Here is a 24,628-nt window from a genome sequence, read left to right as displayed (position 1 = left end):
CTGCCAGTGATGGAAGTGGGGGATGCAAGTGAGGGTGATTTTGGGGAATGGGGATGTCAGCCTCCTAATAAAAGTTTGGGCACCTGCACTTCTTTCTTTATTTTACAAATCAAGGCCTGGTGTTGTGATTTGGGTAGATGTTGGATTGTAGCGGATCAGCAAACTTGAGAATATCACTGAACAATAAGATCATGGGAAAATATTTTAGATACAGAACATCAAGGCACATAAAATGAAAGGCAAGAATATATATTTTCTCTTTCATCTCGTTTTTTTAATATGATATTTATATTTGGTACATTTTCAAAATGTAATTGTTTTTTCATTTTTATACTTGCTTTAATGGGGTTTATTGTAATTATGTTTTTATTTATTAATATCATTCAAGTTTTTTATCTTAAGTATTTCTTTTGGGATTTTGTTTTATTGAATCTTTTTATTGAAGTTTCATACATTTTGTATACAGCATGTTCTACAAAGGAAAGCTAGATTATGGACTCAGTAAAAGCATGTACCGACATCACAAAATTCGGAAATACAGCGTGTAACAAGTACTGAGGTTAAATCAGAGAGGTGTTCATTAAATCTACACACCATATTTTTTACATGTGGATCCATAGAGTAGTTACCAGTTTAGGGAATCTAACAATCTGCATGTATTCAAAAATGGTCATCAGTTCATGCCTTCATAGTGGAGTAGAAAAGATTTCATTATATGAAAAACAGAAAAACAATATTGTATGGGGCTCACATGGAGGCTCCAGGTGCATCTCTTTCTGGGTGTATATATAAAGGCCCCTGGTAAAGAATGCAGTGCCTGAATAGGAGAGAAAGGTAGGTCCTGGTGGACAAACCATGCCAGCAAGCGACCCGGTCTGTCCGCAGCAGCATGTGTGCAGGCCGAGTGGGCCCAGTTATTGAGACAGCGCAGTCTCCCTAGCAGGAGGCACGCATGTTTGCTTATATGCCAGGGGATGTTTCTCAGCTTGGTCATGTACCTTTTGCATCTCATGATGGAGTAGTGCACGCTCAATGAGTGTTAAACCTTTTTCAAGACGTGGACACATATTCCATGGTGTACCCATGCAGTGCTCATATATTGTGATCTTAAATGCATCCAAATTAATTAGCCCGTTTAAGCTGTACCATCATTATGATAAAAGTATTCAGTTATTGTGGTTTCCAGTGATGCTCTGAAGCAAGGGTCCTCCAGGGCCCCCGGTTGCATCCACCATGAGGAGCTAACTCGTGTATCAGTGTCCCATGCCAGCTTTAAATACTGTAGATTGCAGTCATAGTGTGTACAACCCAAATAGTCAGTCTGTAATACTGAGGACAATAAATGAGAGGCACAAAACAGTCAATCAAGTCAGATTTGTAAATAGAGTGGGCATGAGTAGAATGAGTACACGCTGGCCGCATTGCATTGATGTCAGCCGTCAAGTAACTGCCAGTGCTGCAGCCAGTTGCAAAGTGCCCACACAGTGGAGACTGTGGACCATCAGGACAATGGGGGAAATGAACAGTCAAGGTCGGTTCCAGAATGTTATAGAGTCTCCTCAAATGAACCACGGCAGACTGCTCCATCGAGAGAGCGCACCCGACAATTTATCAAGAAAGAGGTTTTGTTCCAAGTTGAGGGATAGTAATTGCTGGGGGTCATCTAGGCAGCCTTGTACAAAAATGATCTGCCCCAGCGTCAATGTTGACATCTTCAGCTAAAAAGGGGATCCCTGGCCTAATCCATATTAAAGCACTCTAGCATAGGCTGGAAAAGTAGTGGCAAATAGCGGGCCACACCATCGCTTTTTGAGTCTGGTGGTTTCTGGGAGTGCCAAGTATGTCTTCTGCAGAAGAGCAATATGAATGGAACGACTCCTAAGGTGGGAACAGATGGAGTATCGATGTGTTCAGGAGTGAATGACCCTTATGGTCCATGTAAAAGAGCCATCAGCATAGTGGGAGGGAGTCCTACTATCACAGATCACATGACTTTCAGAAGTATGTCGTAGAGGCAGTGGCTGATCTACAAGGGTGTGAATGCAGTGTCGGGCTCCATCTAACAACAAAAGGAGGTATTTGAATGTTTGCAACCGAACAGGAAAGAACAAAACTGTCAATTCCATCACAGCAGAGGGATAATGTGTATCTTCTCAAACTACCAAGCTATCTAGTTTGCAGGGCTCTGTGCTGGTCCCAAATAATTTGCTCCAGTTCAGGAGCCTGATCTGGTCGTGAGGCCGGTTCCTGTACCCACTCCCCTCTGCCGGCAAACTGAAGACACCCCTTATGAACCATCACAAGTCAACAGGGACAAGGGCCGGCAAGCCTCGCCCACTGACTCTAGCTACTCACAGGCAGCCACAGGGGTGTCTAAGAAATTCCTTTTTCCATTATGTACAACTCATAGGGGTGCCCAAAAATAGAGTGAGTACTTCAGGTTCAGAGTGGGCAACCGACATTTTGTGGCCAAAGGGTGTGCCTCTGCTTCTGAACTGCAATAGTGTCATCTGGGAATGTCATTATGTGAGCGTTTTCAACTGTGATGCTTGGAAGTACCCTTGCTTCCCTCAATATAGTATCTTTGTGGATAATAGTGTAGCAATCGGAACAGCAGGGGCCTTGGATTAGATCCAGGCGGGTGAGGCCTCACTGGGACCCTGTGCGCATGTTCTATGGAAAAGAAATGTGACTGTGCTTCTGACAGGATCAGTTCACATATCCAGTAGTCCATGTATGTAACACAATCCCTTCCTTCCACTCCCTCTGGCAATCCCTCCACACGGATATTATTTCGTTAGGGGTGACCCTCTGGATCATCTGCTCTGCGTTCCAATATGTGCACATGGTCAGTCAGCGCCTTCATGGAGGTCTCTATGTTGTGGGTTCTGCGGGCAGGATCATTGACAGTATGCTCCATACAGCATGTTTTGTCAGCAAATTTGTGATGGTCTGCATACAATAAGATGAGGTCAAGTCACCACACTATCAATCTTGCTTTCAAGAGAGGTTCTTGTTTGATCCAAGGAGATTTTAATCTGGTTCATCGCCTTCAGAACCGCATCCAGTTTGCTTCCCATGAAAGTAGAGGGCTTTTGAATTGTCTGGTACATCAAGTCGGTCTTTCAGTGCAGGTGTATTTGGGGCTGCACCACCTGCTCCGAATCTTAGAGCCCATCAGGTCAGACATGGGGGGGCGGGTGCTTCTCCTGCGTGGGACAGGCAGGTAGGGTTCAGGACCCTTGGTAGTATCAGATGAGTTCCCAATTGATCAAGTGCCACCTTTATGTGTATCTTATGTTACAGTGGTGTGAGTTTGTACAGGGAGGTCTCAAAGGTGGTGTCTAGCACAGGTGACCATGAGGGAACATGATTCAGGCATTAGGCAGTGGCAATGGGCCACCAAGGCCCCTTATGTCGGTAGTGGGGAGTTGCACTCATTATGTGGCACACTGGTCCACTTGTTTGCATTTGCTAAGCCACATGTGTGCAGCATCACAAGCAGCCCAGTGTCAGGAATTACCTGCTTGTCTGCCTTCAGAGCAGAAGCCAGGAGCGGAAGAGGGAGATGACACCCCAGTCTAGAACATGAATATTCAGCTTGTACTCACAAGCCCATTATGCTTGCAGGCAACATCTCTGCCCTTCTATTGGCTGGCATGCTTTCATCAATGGGGCCACTGCAGTCATATGGGGCGCCAGGCAGGCCTCCCACTCACCTTGCCGTCTGGTGGCACTCCTGGCTATGATCGCCCCTCAGCAGTGCCTCATCTTTGGCCCCATCAGAGTTCAGAAGTAGCGCGGCTCCACTCGCCACAAGGCACCACTGGTATCGAGGGCGATCAGCTCTGGGGGTGTCACCGCAGTCGCCTAGCAGTCCACTTTGGCAGTAAGGCAGCGTTTATTTCTCACCCTAAGGTCTGTGCTGCCATCCACTCAGCAGCTGCTTGCCTCCTCCGTTATACGCCCAGCATTCCCAGGATCATGCTACAGTGTTATGAGGTAAAAGGGGGGATAATGTGCTGCATTTTCATGCTTGACGGTGTGCCTAAAGGGGATAAATGTTGGATAATGGGGTGCCTTGCAGGTGCCTTGTTAAGGCATGCCCACCATCTTGGCACTCCAAGCCAAGCCTTAGTTTCAGTTGGTATTAAGTTGGTATTATTTTTAGTACGTGGATGGGTTTGTAGGGAATAAGTTGGGAAGTTTTATTTAAATATATTTTTATTTGTTAATTAACTTAATCATTATGGAAATCATACATATATATTTTCAACTTAATTATCAGATGATAAATGTATTAATTATATTCACAAAATGTATTTATATGTATGCATTTATGTATTTTATAATTAATATATTAAAATGTATAGGGTATCATTTAAAAAATGTTAATTACTGTTAAAGTCCATTTGTAATAATGCTTATTGAGTTGGGTATAGTTTGCTAATTGTCACCTCCCCAAAATCCAATGCTCCCCAATGACATGTCGGTTGGAGTGAGAATATCAAATCTCAATGTCCCAAAATGAAACTCTTTCCTCAATTTGAGTGAGGTTAGAATGAGAATAGTAAATCTAACCTTCCCAAAAACCCGTCTCCAGTGGTACTTGGATTGGAGTAAGAATAGTAAATGTGGCATCCTCATAAGCCAAATGTTTACCTTATATTGGTATTTATAAATGTTTTATATCATATATAATTTTAATGTAGTTCTAATTAAAGTTTTTATATAAAATTATTACATTTCATTGTAATGTTAATATATATCATATATAATATACTGCATACATTTGAATACCGTTTTTGCTTTACTACTAACACTATAATTTATACACAATTTACTCTTTTCTTTTGCATGTAATTGTAATATGAAATACATTGATATATTACAAAAATAACATAATACAATTTTTACATTATTTAAACTATTTTCTTTATAAAAACAAAACATTAGAACATTTCTGATATTATTACATTTTTATAATGTGTATAATGTGTATTTCACATAAACAACTTTTTTCAATACACAGTAAATTACTGTACTAATTGATAAATGATGTACAATTATTTTTTTATTCATGCAACAGTATTTATTAAAATATTTACATTTTCATTCAGAGTAATTTTTAAACATTTATAATATTTCTATACAAACATTTGTTAAACATTCTATTGATTCTTTACATGTTTTAGACTATTATTTGATTATTTTTCAATTCACTTCAATGTTAACTTAGGGGCTGATTACGGGTGTGGCAGTCTTCTGTCCGCGGCACAAGCGGTGGCTCAGTAGTTGTGGTCCACCGTCTGCTGGATTCCACCTTTCAAAGATGTACTGGAGGTGGACCGCAGCCTGCACCAGGGAACCTCCGTTCCTTGGCGGTGGCGTAGCGGAGGCCCTTTATAATATGCTAAGCGGGACTGGCGCAGTACCGCTGAGCAGATTACGTTCCTCCACCACCAGCCATTTCATGGCGGGCTCCCGCCATGAAAAGGCTGGCAGTGGAGGAACAAAAGGAGCCTTACTGGCCATGCAGATGCTTTCAGGATGCTACAACATGTGCCCCCTGTTTGCTATCACACCCAGTTGCAGGACAACATGGACGTCACCGTCCATGCTGTGCTGTTTTTCTGGCACCGCATTGGGAACGGCAAAAAGACCATCTGCCTACGCAAGAAAAATTTGTAATCAGGTGGCCGTTCTTTGCGCAGCTTTGGTCCCAAAGTCGTAATCAGTCCCTACTACAAGTTTTCTTTCCTACTCAAGGTTCAGCGCAATGCAAAAGGCGTTATAGTTTAGCGTTTTGGTCATATTTTAAGTACAGGCATACAGTAGTTTCTATCTTGTGTAGGTTTTTAAGATTGTGTTTTTGTAGTTTTACAAAACACTGATATGTATTCTTTTTATATCTAAAGTTTTAAAATCGTTTTCCTTACTTTTGCTGTTTTCCTGGAGCATTTATTTTTTTTATATATATTTGGGGTTTTTCATTTTCATGGTTATTTTTAAATGGGACTGTTGCTTGTGGATTCTTCTAATGGAGTTGCAATTCTTCTTACAGGACCTCAGGTACTGACAGGTAAGTGTATTCAGTAGAAAATGTGCAAGGGTTAGATGCTACTTTTATGTGTAACTAATTTATGTTTGTGTGTGCATGTTTTTTATCATAATGCTATGCATTAACAAATGCTGTCAATATATATTAGATACTTTCAAAGAAAAATAAGTAACTATAGCTCATTCTTTTAGTGCTTTAGGTGTGATTTTTAATTGAAATTATTTTCCAGTTTATTATGTTTTTCCCAAATATTAGTATACTTTATCTTATATCATTCAGATTTTTGGGGGAAGTTCAATTTGTAGAGTTTATATTATCATTGCATGACTAATGTTACATTATTATTTTAATTATTTAAAAATATATTGTATATGTCATTTGAATTTTTATTGGTTTTGCTGCTTGTTTTTTGATGTAGTGCTTTTGTTTGTGGTGTTCTTTAGCACGTCATGGATTGGCAAGTTAATTTGGCTATCTTGGACCTTAGTTGTTGTGCTAGGGATTGCTTAGAATTGTGTTAGACATGGTTTTTCCTAGCTTTGCTCTTTATTGACGATTTCTATACATTGGTATAAGATTGGGTGGCTCATTTAAAATGTGCCCTGTAAAGGGGGGTATGTGCTCTCCTCTGCTTCATTATTTATTTTTCTCTCCTGGGAAAGTGTACTGTTGTACACATTCCACCATGGTTTGTTAAACTTGGATTGGTGCACGCTTCCTGAGAAGTGCATGTGTTCACACCATAGCTCTTCAAGGTGATAGCTTTTCTCGTTTTTTTGGTACAGTAGTGAGTCTATGAATTGTTCATAATGTTTGGTAACTTCTGTTGTTAGTGCATATTCTAGGAATATTACTTTTTTATTTTGTAGGCAAATTAGGCATTGGTGGTGTAGTTGATGCTTACTGGATTTTAAAAAATAGCTTCTGGTTAAAATGGTAATAACAGCCTTTTATTAGAGTACTGGGATATATTTGAAGAACTGTTAGAATCATTGCCAGCTCAAAGTCCATAAATATTTTTAGTGGGTAGTTGTTATTGTTTTTCTCTTTCATTGCCATCAATAATTCTTGGTATATAGAGCTTTGCCTATTTGTCAATTGTGTTTATTTCTGTCCAGGTTTGCTATGCGGGATCGAAAATACCATCTATCAACCAGCTATTGCATTATGTGAGGGGTAGTAAATAATTTGCTTTGCAGAAAATATAATTCTTTTCACATTGTTTTCGTTGTCATACAGAATGATGCTCTTTTTTGTGTGAGATACTCTTACATTCTCAGGCATATATATAGCCTGAAATGTTCTTAGGACTCTTGTATTTTTCCTTACCATTCTTCTAGCTCTAGTTATTAGTTCTTTTAGACTAGAAATGAAGGGTAACCGTTTTATTGTTTTCTCAAGTACAGTTGTGGTATGTCCTTTGAAATTGTTCTAGTTGGGACAGAGAAGTTTGTGATAGCTTCTCTAAGGACTTGCACTACACTACGGACTTGCACTTTAGGTATTTTGGCAGGATGATAATGTTCTTTTACAATTTCTACTGAGCCATTAACAGTAGTTCTTAGTGCATTTCCAGCGGCTTCTTTCATTTGTAGAGTTGTGTTTAGTGTATGTGTAACCCATATTTCTTAGTAGGGGGTTCTGCTTTTGTGAGGTTATATGTGTAGCCTTATTGGCATACTGGTATTATATAAATATGGCCAATTTATATCACTTTTATGTAAATGTATATTTAAATAGCATTATCAGTCACATTCAGAAAATCTTTGACATTTTATTTTTACAATATTTCTTTTCTTCTCAGATCTGCTGTTGGTTGCTACGTGGTTTCTGTCTTTTTTCTTTTTACTTTAAGTTCCTTTTATCATTTTTCAGTGTCGGGAACATCAAAAATACCCTTTTTAATATATTATATTTTTCGGTACAATTTTAATTGTTGTAATTTAATTGCACATTAATTTACACCTGTTATTTAAATGCTTGTTATTTTTTAAAGTGTGAATTTTCCTAGTTTACGTATAATTTATTTTTGCATTTTACATCTTAAACTTTCTTTTTATGTTTGATGTGAGGTTCTTTTTTATTTCTGCAGAGCTTCATGCTTTTGGTCTTCTTTTCAGGTTGGTTTTCCACTTTAAATGTTCTGCTCTTTATTGGGGTTTATAATTTATTTATTTAGCGATTTATAGAGCGCCTGGTGACCCGGAGGCATCCCCGTGCTGTAACATTTGTAAAGACCAGAGGGGACAGGGGACCTTATTTTGGGAACAGCAGCGTTTTCAATTTTTTTCGGAAAAGGAGATGGCTGGGTTCCAGCCGCAGGGGGCGAGGAAGTGAGTTCCATCCTGAGGACGCCTTAACAGAGAAGCGTCGGCCGCCGGTGCGTGCTTTCCTGAATCTAGGGACGTTGGCCAGCCGCTCATTGTCCGAGCGTAGGGACCTGGGGCCTTGTATGGGGTGACCGGGTCTCTCAGGATAGCAGGGCCAAGACCATTGAGAAGTTTGTGTGCGGTGCACAGGGCCTTAAATTCTACCCTTTGTCGTATTGGGAGCCAGTGGAGGGCCTTGATCGCAGGTCTGGCTGAGACTCTGGAGGGGAGATTCATAAGGAGCCGGGCAGCTGCGTTTTGCGTACGCTGAAGTTTTGCCATGGTGGCTTCAGGGGCTCCCAGATAGACCATGTTACTGTAGTCTAGCCGCGCAAGGATCAAACCTTGGACCAGGAGTTTCCTAGATAGGGGGGAAGTAGTGGGAGGATCCTGCGGATGGAGTGCATGAGACCAAAACATATGTCTGCTGTTTTGGCTGCTTGAGTTTTCTAAGACAGCTCGGGTTCCAGCCAGACTCCTAAGGTCTTAATTTCTTGTTTCGGGGTGGGTACTTCCCCGAAAACGTCTGGCCAGACCGATGGGGGGATGGAGGTCCATTGCTTGCCCAAAAGCATGACTTCTGTCTTTGATCCGTTTAGCTTGAGCGATGACTCGCACATCCAGTGGTGAATTTCCTGGAGGCAGTTCAGTAGATTCTCTGGGTGGTTGTCAAGATGTGAGAGAGAGACGACCAATTGCGTGTCGTCCGCATAACTCACTATCTCGATCCCGAAGGGGGAGACGACATCCTCGAGGGGGGCCATGTATGCATTAAACAAAGTGGGGCTTAATGAGGACCCCTGGGGGACTCCGCTCGAGAGGGGGAGGGAGGCAGAGTGGGAGTTGCCATCCCATACCTGGAACGAGCGCCCTGAAAGGAAGGATTCTATCCATGTGAGCGCGGAGCCTGCGAGCCCTGCCACGGCCAGCCGATGGAGAAGGACACGGTGGTTAACCGTGTCAAAGGCTGCGCTGAGGTCCAGGAGGATCACTGCCACTGACCCTCCTGAATCCAGAATGCACCTTGCCTCCTCGATGACAGCGTGAAGGGCGGTATCTGTGCCGTGGCCCGGGCGGAACCCAGTTTGGGACTGCCGTAGAAGGTTGTTCGATTCTAGAAACTGTGACAGTTGCCCATTGACCAGTTTCTCGGCCATTTTGCTGACGCACGGGAGGAGTGAGATTGGTCGGTAGTTCGCCATGTCGGCGGGGTCCAGATGAGGTTTTTTTAGAAGTGCCTTGACTACTGCACTCTTCCAGCTGGGGGGGACAGAGCCTTGAGAGAGTGAGATGTTTATCAGCTCCGTGATCGTGGGCACGATGACAGGGGCTACTGTTTTCAGGAATCTAATGGGGGCGGGATCCAGAGGGGAGCCGCTTTTCATTTTGGCCATGGTTGTGCCTACTTCGTCCAATGTTACTGCCCTGAACGCGGTCAGCTGCGGATGCATGTTGTTTCCTGTGAGGTTGGTAGATGCATCATTGTACATGTGGTTCGGCAGGCAGGGAGGGGGGAGGGAGACTAGGATACGGGCGATTTTGGAGTTGAAGTAGGTTGCCAGTTTGTCACTTCTGTCCGCAGGGGGTGTGTTGGAGGCGGGGGGAGCTGGTGTTTTCAAGAGCTCTTTGGCGATGAGAAAGGATTCTCTTGCCGAGTTGATGGGGTTTTTTATTCTAGTGTCGTAGTGAGAGGCTTTAGTGATCTTCAGAGTTGACTTGTAGATTCTCACCGACCTCTGATAGGCTTCCTTGCTGGCGTGCAGCCAGTCTTTCCTCCATAGTCGCTCTGCTCTTTTGCAGTCCTTGCGGAGAGTCCGGAGTTCCGGGGTGTACCATGGGGCTGATCCTAGTTTCCCGTTTTTATCCTCACGGGTTTTTATGGGGAGGATGGAGTCCAGTGACGTGGAGATCCACTCCCTGAATTTCCTATCTGCAGTGACCGGATCTTCCGAAGAGGTAGGGGTAGTAGAGTTCAGGGTTATGGCCCATTCCTCTGCGGAGAGTCTGGACCATGCCCTGTCCCTGGTATAGGTCGTGGGTTTGTGGAGTTTCTTGAAGGCTCCTGGTAGGCGAAGAGGGACCATGAAATGGTCCGTCCACGGGAGGGGGAGGGGCTCTTTAGCTTGAATGGTAGGGATGTTGGTAAACACCGGGTCAAGCAAGTGACCTTTAATGTGTGTGGCTCCGGGGTTGGTGAGGTGGAGACCATAGGCAGCCAGTTCTGAGATCAAGTCGACTGCCCCTGTGTCTAGGGGGTCATCGAAATGGATGTTGAGGTCTCCTAGTATCGAGAAGTTAGATGTGGAGTGGGCCTGAGACGCTATGGATTCTAGGAGAGCGCTAGCAAAAGGGCCAGAATGGCCAGGGGGACGATAAACTAGGAGGCCTGACAATGAGCTAGTCGGCGCTAACTGTATTGTGAAGTACAGGCTTTCGGAGTCCAGGATATGAGCGTCGTTGGTTCTACAGGAGAAGTAGTCCCGGTAGATGATGGCCAGTCCTCCTCCTCTGCCTGATGGACGAGGTTGGGACTGGATAAGGAATCCCGGAGGGAGGGCTAAAACAACGTCTGAGTCCGAGTGGTCAGTGAGCCACGTTTCAGAGAGGAACAGAATGTCGAGCTCGTGGTCTTCTATTAGGTGGTTAATGAGCAGCGCATGCATAGGGAGTGAGCGACAGTTCAGAGTGGCCAGTTTAAGCGCCGGAGGGGTTCCGGGTCGCCTGGGGAGTTGTAGCTGAACTGGGCGGCAGAGTGTACAGCTGGTAAACGGTCCGTCTAGACCATGAACATAGTTACATGAGCTGTCTTTGGTGGGTCTGAGACTAAAAAGGTAATAATTTTGGTGTTTGGTTATTTTTAACACTGCAAGTAAACAGTGTTTAAAATATTTATTTCAGTTACTATTGGCCTCTATTCTTACTTATGAAAAGGATGAAGTTGCTGCCCCAGTTCTGTATGCTTCTGTAGTTACTGGTGAGCTTTCACTTAGGCCAAGAAACAGTCTCCTCTGAATGTGTCTTGAACTGCAGCAGTCTTGTTCTTTCTCTAGTTTTGTATTATCACTACTTGCAATTAGGTCTTTATTTGTAACTGTTTTTGCTTTTTATGTGATTATTTTTAATTCTTGATAGCTGTTACGGTTTTTTAATTTTGCCTGTATATGGAAGATGTGTATAATTCTTTTACTATTTTCTAAATATAATAGTTTTAGATACATACATTTCATTTGATTTTTAGTAGTTTACATAAGGTTAAATTATTCTTGTTTGCTTATTTGTACGGTATTGTAGTAGTCAATAGGTTTGTTATCAATATTTTGTCTGTGTTTTATTTGGCTTTCTGTGTTGTGTGTTGCTATTCTTATTTTCTATATTTTGGGTTCACTATTGTTTAATTTATTGTATGTTTATTGATGATATTTTTGTTGTCTATATTTTTATTTGCATTGGGGTAAAGAAAGTGGACATTGAGGTTATCAGTATTTTTGGAACAATATTTTTTCAGCACTTTTTTTTTAGCAGTACTTGATATTTATTTTATCATACAATCAAGATTAGAGTTATGAAACAACACTGGTTTCCATGATCTTGTAAAGATCTGGGAAGTTGTTGTTGGTACTTTATTACCTGTTGAAGGGTGGGATATGTGAGTATTGCTTTCTGGAGCAGGTGCATAACATTTTTCGATGGCAATTGCAAAGGTTGCTTTTATAAGCAAGATGACTTATGAGAGTGGACATGCAGCCAGTTCACACTTTTAAGGTTTTTGTATGTAAGTTGTTAGGTGGGTATGTTGTTAATTGTAAAACTGTCCGGTATACTTTTGACTTTTAACAATACCCATAGAATCTTACAAATCTTAAGTGTTGCCTCTGGAAATCATCACAATGTATTCATGGTTGATTTAGTTCTGGATGTGCAGTTTGTCATTAATAATGCTTCTGCAAATAATGAGGCTGGAGCTGTGCTTCATGAGTCACATAGGAAGTCTCTATAGAAAGCATAGGTTCAGTTTACAAATCCAGCTCCTTCTCAATTAATTCCTCTGCACACATAATGGATATAAATCTCAATACTGGATTTGACCCATATATCTGTCTTATTTTTCATACCTACTTCAGGTAAAACACTAGGAAGAATAATACTAGTTGTATGTTTTGATATGTTGTATATACCGGCATCAGAGTCTGCCTGTTTTACTGCAGCTGGACCGTTTTTGTTGTACTTTAATTTCATTTATTAGTAGAAAGTTGTTTGTGGCACCTTGTTTTGCACTTAAGTTCTGTAGTTTTTTTGTTGCACTTATGTTTTTTTCTGTTTATCGCTTTAATTATTTTGAAACAGGATTGCATTATTTTAAAATTGCTGCAGTTATTCCTCTATACATTTTGCTTTAATCTCTAAATTGCTAAATCAAACAGCAATACAGATGTACAGAAAGGTAGATTTATGAAGGCTTTTCGCTGTTGCAAAGTCACAAACTGGCCTGAAGTCTTGATAAATAACTCACTTTCAAGTGCAAAACGTTTCATGAACTGGAAAGTTGCCTAAAGTAACACTAAGTAGCGCTGTGCACTTCATTGTGATATTTTGTGTCAGTGGGTCACCCCCCAGGTAGTACATTGGTTTTTGATGCAAAGCAATATCTACTAACAATAGTAGACTAGGCTTTGCACCAAAACCTTACTCCTCATTGAGGTAAGCATGAAACTTATTTTACTTGCATGTGTGCTGACTGTACATCAAACATATAAAGTGGGAAGTTTAAAAAAGTAAGTCTAAGGCCCTGATTACGAGTGAGCTGGTAGATCCCGACCCAACAGTAAACCCTTGTTTACGCACAGGTCAGAATTACAGGTTTGATTGCATTTAGCACATCTGATAATTATCAGATGTGTTAAATACCTCATCTTGCGTTAAACTTCAGCAGTATTTACTGTACCATGCAAATTTTGATGCCTTAAACACCAAATTCTACGTTTTATTTCCCACAAACTCATTATAAGTGTTATTTATCACACACAAAAAATAACATACCCCGTGGTAGCGTTATTTATCATGCGCGATAAATAGCACCTCAACTTGTAATCAGGGCTTCAATATAGTATTGTGTACTGGAATTATACCCTTCCAATGAAAAACCTATGCTAGGCTCATGCAGACTTCTTTGCATTATGGATCAAAGGTATGTGTGTGGCCCTAGGCAGCTCGAAAGTGGACCAGCTTGAGGGAAGAAAGCATCAGCACTATAACTCTGCCGACATGGCACTGTCCTGGTCTCAACCTTTTAAGCAGAGCAGCAACTTTGGTTGCTGCGCTGCTTTGTGTGCAGCAATCACAAACATGCCTGGCCCTTAGAGTCTGCAATGGGAGGAGAAAAATGTGCAACACACAACCATATTATTAGTATTTCAAGCAATCATAAACGTTTAACAAGCACTTGGCAGCATCAGAGTAGATTACCTTGTTGTTTGCAAAATCTGTATGCCTCAGGCAGCATTGTCCCATTAAGAACTGTAGAAAAACTGTAACAATTATTTTTAAATTGAATCCATTGAACATCTGTATCTGGGCATATCCCTCTGTTCCTTGGTATCCTTTGCTCTGTGAACACACACAAGTTTAGGCTTGAACCGCATTAAAGACTGCAGTATAAGGATATGTAAAACAAAATTATTTGCAGTTATCAAAGAACCACTATGTCTCAGTTGTGTAGCTGATGGTTTACCACATCAATGCCTCAAATACAACATCTACTTCCTCCCATGGAATATTCACTACAGAAGACAGTGACAAAGACCATCCAAGAATATAGTGTTTGTTCTGAAATATTTAAACGCCATTTTACCTTTTGCTTTCTTTTGCACACGGCACACACATTAGTTATTGTTTGGCGTTAAGCTGAGAGTTTTGCTTCACATGAGAATAACTTGTTTTTCTACATTGCTAGACTTGCTTTGTAAGCTTAGTCTGAACAGTGAGTGCTGAGGTCTTCAAGGTTATATCAAAACTGTTGGTTTTGTTCGAACTGATCAGATCACATTCTAGACATAACATATACGCAGCTGTGGACAGCTCAGATACTGGCGCCTTTAATAATACACTGTGTAGGCATGATCGAACACACTTGGAGAACATTCGTATGCCGAGAGCTTGTGCAGAACTCAATGTGATTCACTCCTGCTAATCACAGAGGTATGGGGTCGCCTATGCAAGCCTAAGAGACCTTCTTTAGTTATAAAATAACCTACTAGCAAGGGAGGGTGAAATATAGGTGTATATTTAACCTGTTTCCATTTAGCATTATATCATACTTTCTCCCTTTTGTTTTTTATGGAATAGTAACTATGCTGACAATCTTATTTCTTATCATATGTCTGCTTGTATTATCTAAGATGCTGCACCTGAAATCATGGCGTTAAAAAAAACATTTTAAAGTTCGTGTCTCGCTTTACTCCCAGTTCTGGACTGGTATGAGAGTATAACAAAAGAGTGTTCATGTTTCCCCCCTTACCTGAGTTATCCTAAGTCGCATGTTCTGGGTTGTCTAATCATTGGTGACTTTGCTATAGGACGAAGAGCTAATGAGATACTGATGCTAGTCTGGTAGGGTATAGTTTGGGTATAGTTTATTTATTATTATGCATGATTAATTAAAACCGTTGCATACAGTACATTTAACAATACAATCAATCTCATTAAAAGGATACAAATGTAAAAGTTTTAAAATAAAGCACTTTTATGTATACGAAGAACTTTTAAGATAATATCAAAAGAGCATGTGACCCTAGAAACAGTCAGCGCTGAGTCTTTTGAATGGCAGCTCAATAAGGAGTTCCTTTTTTTATATTGAATTGGCGCTATATTCCCTTTTGACAACTAAGGCGACCTGTAGCGACTGTTATTTATTTGTTTTTTGTTTTTTTGTTTCTTTTCCTTTTGCTACCAGATTCCATTGTGAGAGCTGGAGTTACAAGTTAACACAAACAGTTCCCAATGATGTTGCTATTACCGATTAGCTTTTTTCCAGCTTTGTTGCAGTCAGTGCCAAAGTTTTTTATGAGGCAGCAGTTTAACTGTACTAAAGATGGATTAAAGCACAGCACAACTGCCTGCCTAAAGACCTGACACCGTGCTGATTGAAGAATGGCTTCAATAACGTTTTCTGTAGGTCTTTTAACTTCTCGCAGATGCATATGATGTGGATAAGGTTCTCCACACCACTGGTGCACAAACAACAGGGCTGTTCCCCAGCCCTTCTTTCCCAAGGTGATAGAAGCGAGTTTATTGCTCCGACTCCCATACGGAGCCGCAAAAATCTTGCCATTGTCACGATTTTTATACCAGCTTTGAGATAGGGTTGGGGTTTGAGAACGTCGCAATTGTTTAGCACAGCCCAATCGTGAGCTCGTTTAGATAGCGCTTTCTTGTCCTCTATTGATGAAATTTTGTTGTCTTGGTAACTCATTTCTTAAAAGCTGAGTTGCCAATTGGTTTATTCCAGACATCTGTCAAGCCTAACGTGTTGATAGACTCTTGAAGGTACACATTAGCGGTTAGCTTTCCAAAGCGTGAAAGCTCTGTCCAAAGGTGATTATTCAAGGATCCCACTTCAGCAGCTCTTATTTTATGCCAGCTTTTAACAAAAGCCCCTTTTCTTTCTGTCACCTGGTTTTGGAGGCCGAATTCCAACCTGATTTGGGCCAGTGAAACATATTTAGGGAGCTGGAAGATCGCTCGATAGGCAGTAGCTATTATGCTATCGAGAGTTACCGCGTAGGGGATGTTGGGTACTAAGGGGAGTTTTTGGTACACCCTAATTCACTGAGGACCTGAGTCTCTGTGCACAGTTCTGTGACTGAGCAGAATCCCTGCAACATGGAGCCCGTACGTTGGTGGTCTTATTTCATGACGCTTGAGTAGTGCTCATATCAGTCCTTAACCCCTTCACTATTGTTTCCGGTTAACAGTGGTGACGGATAAACCTACCTATAGTTACATAGGTCTTTTCAAGCTTGAATCTTTCAAAACGGTTTTCTTTTGAATTACTACCCAGTTGTGCTACATTGTTTTGCATTTTACCTTTCTTAACTGTGTCGTTATGGCTGATGTTGATATACCGCAGCATAGTCGCATTGCGGCCCGCAATCATTTGCAGGCTTATAACGTTGGCTTGGAGGGCATGGCGGTTATTTTAGTGGTGAGTGCTGAGGTAGCTTACCCATTTGAGATTTTCTACTCATGGGTGACATTTCCAGCTGTGGATGTGGCTACTCAGGTGTTTCACACTTACACTCACACTGTCGTGCCCGGGGAATATGTTCCTTATAGGACACAGGAAATTCCGATTTCTGCATGGCAGCACCATGTTTGGTTTAATGGCGCACTTCCCCACAGTTTAACGGTGATTAGATTACGTTCTTTGTCCATTCCAGGCGCTTCTTGGCCTTTTTTGGCAGGATTTACCCCACATCCTCATGTGGGGTTGTCTCCGTTGCTGAGTTGAGGCCCCTATACACCTCCACAATTGGAGTTATTAGGGCCTTGGTTCAATATATTACCCACAATTTCCAGGGCGGGGCCCCTGGTGTTGCGGCGCTCCCAGCTGGACCGAGCAGGATGAAGCTTAGTCCCGTCATGGTTAATACGGTTATGGGCAAGCGTCCCCAGGATAAGGATGATCTGCCTTTCTGGCTTGCCGAGAAATTTGACTAGCTGTAAGCAGTTTTTCCTAATTTGAGTCCTGTAGAAAAACCCAGAATTCTTACAATTAGTTTGCCCATGGACTTGGTACTTGAAGCCGGTGACTGCGAGTCATGGGGTAGAATCTTTGCGGCAGTGTATATGAGGTGCTACGGCACTCCGTCAATGGTTATCCTGCTAACGGTCATTAAACGCGTTCAAGATGAACACGGACCTGAGGCTGCGGTTGAATTGGGAATGACACTCGTTGGCTCATTTGATGTACTTTCCGATCTCGTCCTTTCTGATATAAAGGGAGATGCGGTGAACTTCCAAGTGTCTAATGCCTTGCACGATACCCCGATGCCGATAAACCCCGACAGTTACCAAGAATTATTACAGCGGCTTATAAAACCATAAGCCGTAATAGTTTAGGTGTCAAGCTCTTTTCTACAAAAGATAAAAACAAACCCAGGGATCGAAGTCAGAAAAAGACGATCAGCCCAAAGCTCCAAGACAAAATTGGAACAAAAACAAAAAAACAGGGTAAACACAACAGAAACAGGAGTCCCGTCCCGCATCACCAGTGCCTGCGTCTACTGAGTGCTCTTATGACTTGCGCGACCGTGCTACGATTAAGGCACCTGATCGATTTCAGGTTCCTGATCAATGTTTTCCTCGTTCTTAAAAGGACACATCTGCCTCATCGTCCGGTGGTGGAGGCAGCGGCAGAGGAAGGGGTGGCCAGCAGAGTCGCGACCAGCCTCGCCCAAAAAACGGAAAAGGCAAGCAGGACAATTCTTCACAGAAAAGACCCCAGTTTCAGAAAAAGAAAGTTGCCGTTTCAACAGCGAGATATGCCAAAGATAGTGAGAACGCAGCTTCGGAATCAGACGAGGGCGCTGAAGCTGTTGGACAGCGCGGCGGAGATTACCATAGTGCGAGAGGCCCTGCTTCCACTACTGAAGGTACTATTAAACAAAACAAGAGCCAATACTGGAGTGTCAATTCATCAATTAATAAATATCAAAGAAAGCTGCTTTGATTGAAGCAAAAACAACCTGTTTTTCTTTTACACCATACAAGTTTATTCTATTTTAGTAAACGTTCTTTTTTCTTTTTTGGCACACTATTTGTCGTGCATGGAAAATACAAAATACAAAATGCAATAGGTTTTATATACAATATATACATACATATGAATAAACAATTTCAAACACACTTGGCCATACATTCACACACAGACCATTCAAAACAGCTGAAAGTAAGAAAAAAGTGCGTCCAGGCATCGGTAAATAAATCAGTGGAAAATATTTCTTTTCATATTTTTGCGATCTATTGTAGTTGTAGTTGTCACAAGATCTCTCATGAACCCAAATAAATGCAACAACTGTTCCAAAGTGATAATGTTAACCAGATGCGGGACAAAAAACTGGTCAACGCGTTTCAAACCCCTTTAACTTTGGTGGGGTTCTCCTCAGGACCGGATTGGTTCTTAATCCAATAGTCAAGAAAACACAATCAATGGCGGGCAGATGAGTTTCCAAAGTGAAATAGTATTTCCCAATAGATGTAATCACAGCAGCCGCTGGCGAACAGCTTCACACTCGCTGCTCTGTCATTAATTTCATGGGCGACCGCTCCTTTGCGATATGGGAGCAAGGCGTCAGTCCTTCTCCTTAGGTGGTGTGCATGGTTCACACGACTGGAGCCCCAGTCTTGTGAAGCGAGTGTGAAGCATATCCAATGTTTTTTTGCCCACAATCTATCTGAATTGAGTAGTCAATGGACCACTTTCACCAGTGGTGGCACACAGAAAAATTTAAACATTTGGCAATGGACTATAAGAATAGTCCAGGTGTGTTTGCTGCCCGTATAGTTTCTCTTTTAGAGAGACTCAACCCAGATTTGTGTTCGTATGTGGATGACATTTATCTCACAGACGACGAGATATGGGCGCATCTGTGCCGCGTTGACCGCATAATTTGTAATTTTGCGGACTTCGGTAACAAATTTAACTTTGCAAAGTCTGACATTGCAGAGTACACAGTGTTGTTCCTGGGCTATGAACTCAACAACGAAGGTCGAGGATTGGCTTCTCACTTCTTGGAGAAATTTGCCCAAAAATGTGCCCTCCTACAACACTGAAAAAATTGCAATCCTTGCTGGGATTTTTGAATTTCGGGCATACTTATATTCCATAATATGCCCAGTGTATCAATCCAATTTATGCTTTGATACAACCAACTTTTACCAAATCGTGCTGGCTGCCTGAACATTTAGCCATTTTGCAATCCTTGCAGGCTGATCTGCTAGAATCTAAATTCTTACTGACTCGTGATAACCACACCAACCTGGTGATAAGAATCGTCCCTGGGGCGGTGGGTTTCACATACCTTACTTTTAACGAAGGTGACAGTACCTATCGCTTACAAGTCACACTTGTACACTTTGGCTGAAATGTGGTTTTCCACTGTGGAAAACGTTTTGACAGCAGTGCAAATGGCGATTCTGAAGGAACGCACACTGTCGCAGGGAAAACGCATGTTGGTTGTTACCCCGCATCCTGCCTTGGAGGCAGTGATGAAAGCCAGTGTACCTAATTCTAAAGCTTTGCAACCAACGGTGGATACAATGGGCAACATCATTGACGTCTCCGGATGTCACGTTCATTTTTTATGCCTCCTTACGGTCGCAGGAGTATTTGCAGTATGAATTTGTTCATCCTGCCCCTTTGACTATGCGCCCTTTAGAAAATTTCCATTGTATCATTTACACTGACGGTTCCGCGCAAGTCTCGCATGGGTCTAAGCATGCATACGTCTCAGCTTGCGCTATTGTGGTTGGTACCATGGTGAATGGGGAATTCAAGTCCGATGTCGTGCATACACAGACGTTAGGGGACTGTACCGCTCAGTTAGCGGAGCTCCTTCCTCTGATGCTTGCATTGGAGTACGCGGGTCCTGGTGTGACTACTCTTACTGTGAGTGACACTAACTACTGTGTCCAGTCCTACAATGACAATCTGTTCTTTTGGACTCAAAACAACTATCGTGTCTCCAAAGGTAGCACAATAAAACACAAAATGATCTGGGTTCGAGTGGCTGAACTTAAAGAGCAACTGCCACTCGTGTTTGTAATTCATACTCTTGGTCATCAGCGTGTGGGAGTTCACGCTGTTGGTAATAGTTTGGCCGATGAGGCCGGCGAAGACAGCAGTTTCGACATATTTGGTTGCAGCAGTTACACGTTCCAAAAGTAAGATTGATGATGACATCTTGGCAGCAATTGCCGCTACTGAGAAGGGAAGTAAAAATCCTACTGGTTTTCCTTCAAAGTATTCTTATCATTTAAGTCCTGATAAAGTTCCTTATGTGAAAATACCAGTCGTTGGTGACAGATTGATTCCCAACGCAGACTGCAGGTCAGTGCTGATTACAGCAGCCCACAAGGGTGTTGCGTCCGCTCATGTGGGCGTTTCGGCCACTGTATCTCAGTTACAACTCTGCTTTTGGTGGCGGGGACTGTATAAACAGACACGTGATTATGTCCTTCAATGTGACATTTGTCAGCAGATCAAGCCTTCGACTGCTACGCGTCTGCCCCAGACACAGTTGTACATTTCCAATAAACCACTTTGATGTGTTTATTTGGATCTCTGCGGTCCTTTTTCTTCAGATACTGCGTATATGTACATCTTAGTTGCAGTTGATTCTTGCACGCGCTTTGTATGGGTGTGGCCCCACCGAAGTGCTGATTCACGAACTGTCATAAGAGATTTGAGTGTCTTTGTGGGAATTTTTGCGTGTGGCACCTTCCATTCGGACCAGGGTCCAGCGTTCGCCTCTAAGGCGTAGAAGGATTCTATGAGTTCATTGGGGGTCCAAGTCAAATTTTCATCTCCATATCGACCTGAGGATAATAGTGTTGTGGAGCAGATGAACCGTGACTTAAAGCAATCATTGACAGCTAGGGTTATAGGTACTGGTCGGAACTGGCTAGCCCATCTCAATAGCGTACAGCCTGCACTTAATAATCTCCCTAGAAGGGATCTGGGTGGGCGGACCCTATACGAGATGCTCTTTGGTATCAAAATGTTTGTCCCAGACCTTGAAGGTCTAGACCAGGCGGTGGCTGCTGCCCCTTGACGTAGATAAACACTGTAATGTTATATAGAATCTACAAGAGACGAGAGACAGTGTTGTAAAGGAACACTTGCCCTCCACATCTGATGCTGCGTTGCAGATTCCGGTAGTTGGCTGGTTACCCCGAGTTGGTGAACTGGTCCGAGAGAAGATTGAGAACAAGAAAGAATTTGGTCCCTCATATCGAGCTCCAGTTCCTGTATTGGCATACAGAGCACAAGAACAGTCATTTTACCTCCACTTCCAGGTCGAAAGGAAGAATTTGGTCCCTCATATCGAGCTCCAGTTCCTGCATTGGCGTGCAGAGCACAAGAACAGTCCTTTTACCTCCACTTCCAGGTCGAAAGGAAAAAAGGTATATCTCCATTGACAATGCCAAATTACACAGAGTGGCCGATTCTTCTTAGTATGACACCTGCCATCTCCTGTCCATCGATACTGAGAAATTCTGTTTTGGCTCCTGCTCCTAACAACAGGCCTGACGTTGCCTTCGAGATGCCTGCGCTTACAAGTCCTTTATTTAATACCCCACCTGATGCTCATCTTGATGAGACTGAGTATACTTACCCCACAGACTTATCGATGCCCGATTTACAAAGCTGTTTGGCCACTGAGTCCAGATTTTCATTTGACGCAAACTCTACCACATTGAAGTCCCCTTCAAAACTTTCTGCTTTTGCAACATGGTTTAAAAAAAATTTTTTGATTCGTCCTTGGACTTACATTTGGTTGGTCCTTTTTTAAATATTTTTGTTTATGTCAATTGGATTTGTGTTGTATTTTTTCTGTCTTGTGAATGGACACTATGTTGAAGAGAGGACTGCTATTCGACATATTAATGGAACATTGGCACCCCATTCCTCATCACACAGTTTGAAGAGGGACCTGAGTTTTGTAAACATTACTGATTGGCCCGTTTTAGATGGGATTGTATGGGATGCTGTTAAATTTCAAATACATGGTCCCACATAGGTTATAAATGTCCCGAACGTACTAAGAGTTTCTATGGGGATGTGATCAAACAAAATATACGCTCTGATGATTGGGATGTTAAAGCCGTAGATGCTTTGTTTTCAGATTTAAAATATTATGCTGCTTTTGATGCTGAGGATTTATATTTAGATGCGACAAATTATGGTGATTTATTTTGTTATCAACACTATGGCAATCACTACCTGCATAAGGCAAACACAAGGAGGAATATGGTTAATTATACACAATGGGAACATTGCCCGCTCCTGTGGAAGGCAGCCCAAATTCTCTTTTAAAGAGATTCACTTATTTTACTGATTTCAATCAGTCAAATCCTAACGCATTTTATTTTAAGATGACCGAAAAGTCCTCTTCCAAAGTTAGACTTACCCACACAAAATTATTATTTTCTAAGTCCTTACTTGACCAATTGGCTACTGGGGGCAATGAACTGTGGAAAGATACTATTGATCTTAAATCTGTATGGGTTCTAAAAGTTGGCAAGTGCAAGGCACCGAGGCTTTGCATCGTGCATGTCTCATCCTGAACCATATGTTGCTTCTGAATTCGACGATTTCACAAACCACCTGCTTTGAATTGGCTACTACAAAAAAATTAAATGCTCCTTCTTTTCTGGAATTGGAAGAGTACCCCGGTTGGGATAATAATACCAGTAATTCTATTAGAGAATTACAGACCCTGTTGCTGAATTCTACTTTTAACATATCCAGTTTGGATCCTAAGGGTTGGCTGTTGTGGCACAGAAGTGCAGATTCTTGCCAATCTCGTTTTCTGGGTTTAGCCCCTGGCTACACACAGGTTAGGGTGGATCCCCGTTTTGAGAGTGACCATTCTGTAATTTATTTATTTATTTATTATTTATTAATCCAATTTATAGTGCGCACTATCACCTTGCAGGCATCCTGGCGCTAAGCAGCTCAAATGTGGAAGTGAGTCAAGGCAGAGGCCAGCCATCTAGTTCTTAGGGAAAAACCAGGTTTTAACACGTCTCCTAAAAGGGAGAAGTTCCCTGATTTGCCTGATCTCCCAGGGGAGTTTGTTCCACAGTCTAGCTGCTGCCACTCCAAAGGATCTACCCCCCGACTGACTTTCTTAAATCTTGGCACCTTCACCAGTCTGGTCGATGACGAACGGAGCAGTCTTGAGGGGGTGTACCAGTCAAATTCTTTTCGCAGGAGCACTGGTCCTACCACATGAAGGGCTTTAAAGACCAGGCAGAGTGATTTAAAGTGCACTCTCTGTCTCAGAGAGAGCCAGTGAAGTTTTGCCAAAGCTGCAGAAGCGGAGGACCTTCTAGGCAGTCCTAACACTAGTCTGGCTGCTGCTGATTGGATCCTTTGTAGTCTGTCCAGCAAAAAGTTGGGAGAATCCAGCAGGAGGGCGTTGCAGTAGTCAAGCCTATTGAGGATGGTACACCTTGCCACTAAGGCGCGCCCTGAGAAGGTAAAAGCAGAAAAATTTTGCGAAGGGACCTAATGATCGCAAAACAGGAGGCTGTTGTTTTTGTAACCTGGGCTTCCAGGGAAAGCTTGCTATCAAACATAATGCCCAGGTTGCGAACAGTTTTTATAGGCCAGCCTGTGTTTGAAAAATCCGGGGGCCAAAGATTGTCAGGAAGAAGACGAGGGATCCTATTCGCAGCACACACGATCACCTCTGTCTTGCCAGCGTTGAATTGTAAGGAATTGGCCTGGAGCCACCAGGCCGTGTCCTGCAGGCAATTGTGAAATACCTCTACAGACGTTGAATCCTCTCCATCGAAGGAGAGGATCATCTGAGTGTCGTCTGCATAATTCACAATAGCAATATTTTGAGACTTTATGACCGCAATCAGTGGTTTTAGGTAAATGTTAAATAAAATAGGGCTGATTGCTGATCCCAGAGGTACCCCATGCAGCACATTAGAGAAGGTGGATTGGAAAGGAGGGAGGGATACCGCCTGCTGTCTATCCTGCAGAAAAGAACAGAACCAACGTAAGGCGCAGCCTCTCACTCCGGCCTCACTAAGGGCCCGATGTAGGTAATCCCAGATTACCGATTCTTAAATACCGAATCATACCGATTCGGTATTTAAGAGCAGGCAATTGGGATGTAGGTAGAAAATTACTGAATCGGTAAGTTTCGGTAATTACCGAATCCGTATTTACCGATTCAGTAATTGCCATTCATTCCTATGGGCCTGGAGGCCCATAGGAATGAATGTCAATTACCGAATCGGTAAATACTGATTCGGTAAAATTGGGAAACATTGAAGGGTGGCAGGGTGTCATTTTGACACCCTGTTGCACCCCTCAATTGTGTATGGGTGCACATGTTGCCGACATACATGCCCTAAGGGCATGTATGTCTGCAACATGTCACTGTTGGAAAGGCAAAAA

At 42.4% G+C, this 24,628-nt stretch overlaps 1 protein-coding gene across 1 annotated transcript in view; it reads right to left on the bottom strand.

Moving 5' to 3' along the window:
* The window catches only part of PLA2R1 (phospholipase A2 receptor 1), a 1,083,903-nt gene that overhangs the window by 64,440 nt on the left and 994,835 nt on the right, over positions 1-24,628 (bottom strand). The window contains exon 23 of the mRNA XM_086956636.1: positions 13,894-14,034. Coding sequence (XP_086812762.1) covers positions 13,894-14,034 — 141 coding nt within the window. The remainder of the gene's footprint in view (positions 1-13,893; positions 14,035-24,628) is intronic.

This window comes from Lissotriton vulgaris, chromosome 2_1, assembly GCF_964263255.1.
Source record: "Lissotriton vulgaris chromosome 2_1, aLisVul1.2, whole genome shotgun sequence".
Classification (NCBI taxonomy): domain Eukaryota; kingdom Metazoa; phylum Chordata; class Amphibia; order Caudata; family Salamandridae; genus Lissotriton; species Lissotriton vulgaris.
The sequence above is the reverse complement of the archived record's forward strand: the minus strand, read 5'-3'. Positions and strand labels throughout refer to the sequence as shown.